Raw genomic sequence first — 9,266 nt, 5'->3', positions numbered from 1 at the left:
TCCAGGAATTTTTTAGTGGCCAAAAGTTCGGGTCCCCATTGACTTCAATGGGGTTCGGGTCCCCATTGACTTCAATGGGGTTCGGGTTCGGGTTCAGGGTCAAGTTCGAGCCCGAACCAGGACTTTTTTTCAAAGTTTGGCCAAACCCGCCGGACCTGAACATCCAGGTGTCCGCTCAACTCTAGTCCTGTGTGTTCAATCCCTAAAGTATCCACGGAGTACAGGTGTCATTGGAGATGGGAGTTTACTGAGTGAGTACTTTTGTGCTACCTGGTTCTATAATCTGATCGAATTTAGTATCGCTGGGCAAGTAGGGCGTATAAAGGCCCTATTCTTTTTGGGTAACCATACAAAAAACTGGGGTCAGCTCCCATCAGGAGTGATTCAATATCTACCCAGCTCCTGTGATCTGGGGGAGAGTGCCAGTGCACAATTTGGGCTAATTGTGAGGCTAAGTAGTAGAGGTACATGTTCGGTAACCCCAGCCCACCTCTATTTTTGGGTCGGTATAGCAATTTACGTGGAATTCTGGGTCGCTTCCTCTGCCAGATGAATGTGTCTATGGCCTTTTGTAACCCTGACAAGTCCCCTCTCGTGACCTGCACTGGTAGGGCTTGAAAGAGAAACAACAGCCTGGGGAGGATATTCATCTTCACTGAGTGAAGTCTGCCTAGCCACGAGGTAGGCTTCTCTGTCCATTTCTCCAGGTTCTGTATCAGGCTGCGGAGCGTTGGTGGGTATTTATGGTGGTAAATTTGTGTGTGGTCAGCTGTAAGTTTAATGCCTAGGTAGGGGAGGGTGCTGTCAGCGCGGCGTAACTTATATGTGTCTCTGATCTGTGCCATGTCCTGAAAGGTGGAAGGGCATTGCCATGGATTTAACCAGGTTGACTTTATTCCCAGACAGGTCTCCGTAGTGATCAAGTAGTTTAATCAGGTGCTCCATGGAGCTGAGTGGGTCTGTGAGTGTAAGAAGGATGTCATCAGTATATGCCAGGGATAGACAACCTTTGGCTCTCCAGATGTTGTGGACTACATCCCCCATAATGCTCTTACACACATAATGCTGGCAAAGCATCATGGGAGGTGTAGTCCAAAACATCTGGAGAGCCGAAGGTTCCCCACACCTGGTATATGCTGATGTTTTAAACTGTCGTCCAGCTACACCCACCCCCCGTATGTGTGGATGCTGTCGGATGGCCTGCAATAGCGGCTCCAGCGAGAGCGTGAAGAGCAATTGGGTCATGGGGCAACCCTGCCTTGTGCCGTTATTTAAGGGGAAGGGGGTATGACGGGCCCCAGTTATCAGTGTTTGGGCTTTGAGGTTTGTGTATACGGCACGGATCACCACCACGTAGGGTTCCGGAAAGCCCCACGCCCGGAGTAGGCCAGAGGTACGGCCACTTCACCCTGTCAAAGGCCTTCTCGGCGTCCAAGGACAGTGCCAGAGAAGGCCCTCCGAGCTTGACATGCACCATGTCAGTACAGCTCCCTTGTCGAGTATTTTCGTAGAGCTGTCTGCCTGGCACAAACCCCAACTGGTCAGGGTGGACCAAGCGTGTCAACAGCGGATTTAGTTTGGTAGCCAAACTTTTGGCATAGATTTTTAGATCTGAATTGATCAGGGAGATAAGCCTGTAGTTGGATGCTAGCTCCTCATCTCTATCTGGTTTTGGTAATAATGTGATGTTTGCAAGCGCCATGTCCAAGTCTGGTGCACCTCCATCCAGAAAGTGGTTGAAAAGTGTAGTCAGTTGGGGGGCCAGTACTTCCATGAATTTCTTATAATACCCCATGTCTTATCAACCCGGTCCCGGGGCTTTATTACCTTTTAGGGCCGTGATAGCTGCATCAACTTCTAGCGGTGAGATGGGTTCACCCAAGGTCCCCCACCTCTGGCCCTGTGAGTTTTGGCAAATCTAGTTCCGACAGGAATGAGTGTAGGTCTGCACAGCCATCAGGGGCAGACCCTTCTGATTGTGGGCAATGGTTGTATAATGTCGAATAATATTCTGTAAAGACTTTGTTAATGGCATTTGGAGTGTCTGCTGGGATCCCTGCCAATGTTCGGATTTTAGTGATGGGTCAAAATCCACTCCGAAGACGCAGCGCTAGGGATAACATTGTATCCATTTTGTTGGATTTTTCATAATACAATTGCCGAGACCACAGAATGGAACGAGTCACCCCCTCCAGGAAAAGTTCCCTAAGAGAGTGTCGCAGCGCCTTCACCTCAATCAGTTTGCTTGCTGTGGGGATTGCTTTGTGTTGCTGTTCTGCTTTTCTCAGAGCTGCTTGCAGCTCCAATAGGAGGTTGGTTGTGCGTCGCTTTTTGTGTGTAGCTACCTTGATGAAGTGGCCCTTCAGGACTGACTTATGGGTGGCCCAAATGGCTACGGGGTCTATGTCTGTAGAGATGTTGTGAGTAAAGTATTCTGATATTGTGCTGGTGGCCTTACATACGTCCTGTGTTTAGTTTCCACATCCAGTTAGAGGAGTACTTGAGCCTGTCAAAGTATATCTATGTCTGAGTGGTCAGACCAGGTTATGCTATTTATGGCGGAGTGCGCGAGTTTTGCCACACCCGCCCTATTAAGAACGATATGGTCAATCCTGGAGTATGTACTGTGCAGTGTGGAATAGAATGTGAAATCCCAGGTGCTGTATTCGCCACGTGTCTATAAGGTTGGTGTTGGCAAGAAACTTGTGAAATTGTTTGTCCTGTGACCCCCTCCCATGGGACCGAACCATTCCAGGTTTTGTGCTCCTAATAATTGCTGGACATGACACTGCATTGAAATCCCCTCCCATTACAAGTACACCTCCCTCCTCTGTCCCAGCCAGTGTCGTGAATTCCAGTATTGGGGATCAGGTTCGTAGGGAGCATACTCCTTAGTGGAATAGTAGTGAAAGTAGTGGGGTACTGCTCCTTCCATTCTTCTGGCACGCAGAGCTCTATGGGCTCGATCAATCTGCCATTTCTCCTCTGCTATGTCGGATAGTAGATGTTTGAAGAAATCTTCAACCTCCACCTGCATCTCTAAATTATTCAGTTGCTGGGCCATGTAGTCAGCATGTGTCACTGCTGTGTTCTGTGCTCTCACCAGTTTCCATGCGGTGTTCCAGGTCAGAGGTGCATGCACCCAAAGCTTGGATTTCAGCTTTTACTTCCCTGGAACTGCAGGCAATTTCCCCTGCAAGATAGTTTTTCACCTCCAAGAGTTTCTAGAGGATCTGGGAGGTTTCGCCCGTGCTGTCCTGTGCTTCACTTTCCGCTGCGGATGCAGGAGACCGCGAGCCACGCGGGCCCGGCCATCTTGCGAGGTCTGAAGTGCGCAGGAGGCCGCGAACAGACCCCTCACGGCATTGCAGGATTCTCCTCACTCTCCCTTCTTCTTGCGTGGCGGTTTAGCTCCAGAGCCGGTACCGGACATGGTGAGGTGACTCTGGTGGTTTAGGGTTGTGTTGCTGCTGGTATGTGCTTATTATAGTGCGGGTGGACGGAAGCACTCAGTTTAAGCGGCCATTAGGGTTGATGGCCAAACCACACCCCCTCTGATGAATTTATTTTGTCTTTCTGAAGAGGTGAAAGTGTCTTTTTACAACTAGTAAATCTAGTGACTAGAATAAACGAAGATCTCAAATTAATTCACACCGCTCAGGGTTAGTCAGTTTTTTTCTTCTCAAACCAGTAATTTACACCTAGAAATGCAAATTACTGTCTCTTAAAGTGAAACTATAGTGTCAGGAAAACAAAGCACCCTATCTGGTAGACAGCCACTCGAGGTGGAGTTAACCCTGCAATAATGACCATTGCAGGATTAAGGGACCTTGAACACAACACCCAGACTACTTCAGACTACTTCATGAAAAAAGAAAAAAAAAAAAAAATCACGGTCACCTTCTAATGTTTTTCCTTAGTATTAACATTTCCTTTTAAAAATTTTTTTTTTTTTTTTTTTTTAATGAAGGTATCGAGAGGAACACACACCAAGGATTAAGAAATACACAGTCGGCCTTCCAGACAGTAAACAAAATATTATCTCATGGTGTCATTTAATAGAACAATACACACAGATACTATGTAACCATGCTGTATTGTGTGATAGTTTGTGCCATTTTTGTACCACTCACAAATAGTTGTTAAAAAGCAGACAATGTGACCAGTTTTAAAAACCACCAGTCTTGGTTGCATTGAAACCTAAATCACATTTCACTTATATTAAATAAAATATGATCCAAGGTTAAAATATCTTTCATATCCAAAGTTTGAAACCCAAATAATCTTGAATGTTTGAAAAAAAAAAAAAAAAAAAACTACTTGTCTGGCATTAGTAAAATTACATTGGCACAAATCCAATTTTAATGAATACTTATAAAAACAAAATGCATTAGTCAGTGGTTCTGGGTAAGATACATATTAAAGTGGGCAGTCTGTGATTATCCTGCATAACTATGATATATTAATCCTTAATAAACTCACGTTGTTAAGGATGTGTCCCGGTATGGAATGTATTTTAAAAACTAGTTTATTAAATTAAAAAAGGGGCTACACATTAAAATTTAAAATTACAGTCATTTATTGCTGTGTGCATATACATCCCAGGTTAAACTAAAACCTATATATATATTCCTTAACAATCTTTCCTTTTAAATGCCATCCCTGGTATTGTCTTTTAAGCAGTGTAGTAGACATTACAAGTTGCTGACCTTTTCATTGCTAGAGACCTGAAATCTATTGAATGACAGTTTCTGGTAACGCAAAAGTTCAAATGATTTGGATAAACCATACACGCATTAAGAGTGCACGTTCTATAACTTTATTAAGGATATTTTCAGATGGGAAAACTTATGTTAAAATAATTTACAATCACTTCATAGTTTGGCATTTTCTCCATCTGTTGTTTCCATTTTCTTTGACCTTAAACTCTTCATAGCTAGCCTTTATTTTATTTACAGGTCTCCTACATATAAGTACAAACTAGTACGGAGTTAACGATTGCTTGCATTCTGTGGCTAAATAAATACATTAAGCCAATCCGCACAGAAGGTCTCGATCTTAAGATGATTCAGGGGTGCTTGCTTCTGTACTACTGATGGAAACTTTCTCTGTGGCCATATGGGACGCATGGCAGCAGTCTTCACTGGTTGCAGTGACGTTTTCTGTCTGGTGTGCTGGGTGAGTGTGATCCAGCAGTGATGGAATTAGGTCACTGGGAAGTGGTGCCATGGGAAAGGCAGAGAGATGAGGATTTATCGACAGGGGTGGAAGTCCAGATAGGTTCAAAGCTTGTAATGAATTAATGGGGGGCAAATTTGAAACTGCAAGGGAAGAAAAAAAAAGCAGAATTACAACCAAAACTATTAAAAAGCTGCTTGAAAGAGGAAGAGAGAGCGAGCAAAATCTAGCATACATTTCATACATATAGATCAAGTGTCAGAAATGTTTTAAAATAGTCTGAAAGCAAGCTATAGGCCTTGCCTGGTATGCAACGGTTTTAAAAAGCTCTTTGTTTCAAAGATACCAAGAGACAAAAGAGAAAAATTCAAAATCTAAACTAACCTTTTATGAACTTGGCTGGAAACATGAAGCAGATAGTTAAGTGGGCTATTTAAAACTGAAGTTATGTTTTCTTTTAATCCAGTCACCCACTGCAACTTTCACTGCCTCCTTATTGTGGCCTAAAACACCAGCAGCCAATCACAATGCAGATATACAGCTAAAACTCAATTCATATTCATTATTTGCCTATTACAAAGTGCAGATCTCTGAAGCAAGAGAGACTATTAAAAGCTACTTTTAACTGTTACTTATACATTGGAAGATGTCTTAATGTGCTATTTTGTATCTGGGAAAGCCAAATTGAAGAATTATGATTTTATGTAACCTGGAGTAATGCTCAAGTAGATTTGCAAGCGAACTGCATTGCCAACAATGCCTAGCCAGTCACAAGGATCATGGGAAATATAGTTCACATGTGAGGTGCATTGCCAACAATACCTAGCCTGTCACAGGGATCATAGGAAATATATTTCACATGTGAGGTGGGAAGGTTAGCCACCATATTCAGACATATATACACTTTACAAATATCGTGAGAGTGTCGGACTGATGAGATCAATGACTCATTTGGTGCCAAGGAGTAAACTACTGTTTCCAACATTTAGTGGAGTTGAGAATAAGTAAAAGATCATGTTCCCAGCACGGATACATACGTGTAAGTGTAGGGTCTGGCAATCCTGGCCTTGGAATTATGTGTGGAGCTGGCAGATTGTGGAGGTTTGGAAGGTTTGTTAGTGTAGGGAGTCCAGTAGATAATGGCATGAGACCTTGAGAAAAAAAAAAAAAAAAATGAAATCAGAAGTTCAAATACTTACTGTAACTTAAACACGAGTATAATACATGGACGAGGGCAATATATCCACAATTCTTTTTCTATTACAGGTTGAACTCTTCCACCGTTTACTTTTAAATATTAGGAGAGATCATATTATCCACTGACTTGAAATTATAGAAACCTGCCAGTTAAGTAGTTATATTTGTTCTCCTAAGCAACAACCAACTATACTATACACTACCAGCCTATGGATAGGATTGCAAGATTCAACAAATTTTTCCGTCTCCACGTTAATTCTTTAATTACTACTTCCTGATGGGCAGACAAAGAAAAATACTGTTCTGCAGTGTGCACTATCGGAATAATTCAGGAGAATTTGTATTTAATTAAATCAAGGAGCAATCCTCACTTCACGATTTTACAGCATGCTACAGGGGGATCCCTATTCATGTGCTGCACATCAGCCTACAGAAATGGTCCAGGGAAATATGCTGGATCTGGCACCACTAACTCTGTGAACAAACCCCACTTAGTGCAGCACTTTAGTGTAGTTACAGAGGAAATTATTACCAAGGATGCGTAAAATTCACGCTATATAAAGTAAAAATAAATACATTTGCAGTATTGCAGTGTTTCTGGCCAATTTAATTGAAAATGTCAATGTTTATCGGGTCACCGATCAGTCTTTCAGGGCACTCTGATACGCAAACCTTTCAGCAATCTGTGAGGAGATCTCTGTAGTATTCATGGCCAGCGTACAAGAGTGCAATAATGTTGACTTAATGTTTGACATAGGGAACACGGATTGATGTGATCAATTTCTAGTGCTTTAGCTTTGTGCCACACATTCTGCCTTTGGTCTGATATTCACAAACATATATACTGTTTACAGTGGAAACTTTCTGCATTTCATTAAAATAAAGTGTGCTCACACAATAAGAAATACAATAATTACCTGGGAGTGAAACTGCTGGATTTAGCGGAACAGAGGCAAGGGAATGATTCATTTGGGGGGTTAATACAGGAACTGTTGGCAAACCTAAAAAAAACAAATAAAAAATAAAATAAAAACCATTACCTTTAAACTGTCAAACCTTTTAGGTATTTGTAAAGGATATTGGTGACTAACAAAGGGAAGCACAGATCACTAAATCTAAATAAGGCAGCATATAATAACAAACATTCACTCAAATTAGAATGTGAGCTCTTCTGAACTGGGCCCTCAGCATCTTCTGTTCCTGTATGTCCATCTTGCCTTACTGCAATTACTTGTTTGTTAGTCCACCATCCGTACAAAGTATCTTTATAAATAATAACATAGCTGCAACAACTAATGGATAAAATTAATAACCATTCTGAAATGTTATGTCAATAAATCTCATAGAGACACTCATCTTATACAATGTGTGATACAGAACACACCCAGGGCTGTTTGGTCTCAGTCTCATGTCTCGCTCCACAAAATTCTTCCCTGAAACAAAGGTTTCAGTGCTGGGGACATGGGGAGAGAACTCCAAGGAATCAGCTGCAGATCCAGACAGGGTGCACCAGGGTTACTCCTAAGTTGCCAGACATGTACCAACATAGGGTACCTGTTGTTTTATTTTTTTTTAATATATATATATTTCTGGACTTATTGGGTGTATGGGACTGATGGACAGAAGTTGAGTGTATGGGGCAGACAAATAGATATGGGAAACTGTGGTGTATAGGCACAGAAACACAAATGGGGCAGGGGCAGAGAAGCACAAGTGGTGGTGGTGAGGGGCGGAGCTGTTAGATGTGTCTTCCTACCTTTGCCATCTTCATTAATCTAATAAGGATTATTTACTAAAGTGTAAATTCACTTTTGAGAAATTGTTTAAGGGTGTTTAAAAGAAAAATAGGAGTTTGCCTCACCATTTACTAGCATTTAGATTAATTGGAAAATAAATGGCCCGGCTTCTCTGCTACAGCTAAGATAAAATGGATATTTCATAGTCCCATAATACACACAATTATTTTCTATAAACTGGCATAAGTGAATAATTAGAAAGCCTAAACATCTACAAGGCTGGCATGCTTATTACACAAATTAGCATGTCGTTAAAGTAGCCCGGACCATTTAATTAGGGTTTTATTAATATTATAACCCAGAGACTCCCAGGGTAGATCCATAAGGCACTCACAGCATTACACATTGTGAACTCCCCGTGCAGATTAATCAATCCCAAACACTTGCAAGGTGGATTGGTTTCTTTTAGGGAAAATAAATTCTTGAATGCAAGTGATTAGTAAATAATTATACACTAGGTGAAAACTAGGAAAGTAACAATTGATGATGTATTATCCAAACAATTAGAGTCTACAAGTATCAAAAATGTAATCACTACCTGAATTAAGAGCACTAGTGGCTGCAGGTGTATTTGAGCCAATGGAGAGTCCAGAAAGGTTTACTTCAATTCCTGAGGTTCCAAGCGGTAAAGGGGAGGGAGAGTTTACAGAGGATAACTGCACCTAAAATAAAACAAATCAAATACTCTGCTCATTTCAAAATCCACAATGTCATAAAATTCTTCTGTCATGAAAATACAACATGGTGGCACTTTGAAAGACATAAGTTAATTACCAGATTATGCTATTGAAGTGTACAGATATGTTCATTCTCTTCTAAAGAATACGATCATCATTTTTAATTAGAATAAAAGACTACATATGTATTGTAACCCCTGGAAGGAACAGCCATCTTTGTGCCTCTGGTCAGAATCACAGCTTATCTGACCAAAACACACTCGTGCTGTTAAGAGTTAGTGTGTGTTCACAGATGTTGAAACCATGAGCAAGCACATTGACTCAATAATGCACATTCTGAGGGTTTTACACCTTTAAATGGTGTATGGTCTTAGCAGATAAGTGGTGCTTCAGACCAAAAAAGGATTAAAGATTTTAA

The 9,266-nt window shown here is 41.5% G+C and overlaps 1 protein-coding gene across 1 annotated transcript in view; it reads right to left on the bottom strand.

The window, feature by feature from the left end:
- Positions 1–4,339: 4,339 nt before the first annotated feature.
- The window catches only part of GORASP2 (golgi reassembly stacking protein 2), a 29,834-nt gene continuing 24,907 nt past the window's right edge, over positions 4,340–9,266 (bottom strand). The window contains exons 7-10 of the mRNA XM_063429717.1: positions 8,710–8,833; positions 7,293–7,376; positions 6,216–6,329; positions 4,340–5,321 (exon numbers count right to left, since the gene is read on the bottom strand). Coding sequence (XP_063285787.1) covers positions 5,059–5,321; positions 6,216–6,329; positions 7,293–7,376; positions 8,710–8,833 — 585 coding nt within the window. The 3' untranslated portion in view covers positions 4,340–5,058. The remainder of the gene's footprint in view (positions 5,322–6,215; positions 6,330–7,292; positions 7,377–8,709; positions 8,834–9,266) is intronic.

The sequence above is a fragment of the Pelobates fuscus genome, chromosome 8, assembly GCF_036172605.1.
Source record: "Pelobates fuscus isolate aPelFus1 chromosome 8, aPelFus1.pri, whole genome shotgun sequence".
NCBI lineage: Eukaryota > Metazoa > Chordata > Amphibia > Anura > Pelobatidae > Pelobates > Pelobates fuscus.
This window is presented reverse-complemented; position numbering and strand designations above follow the sequence as displayed.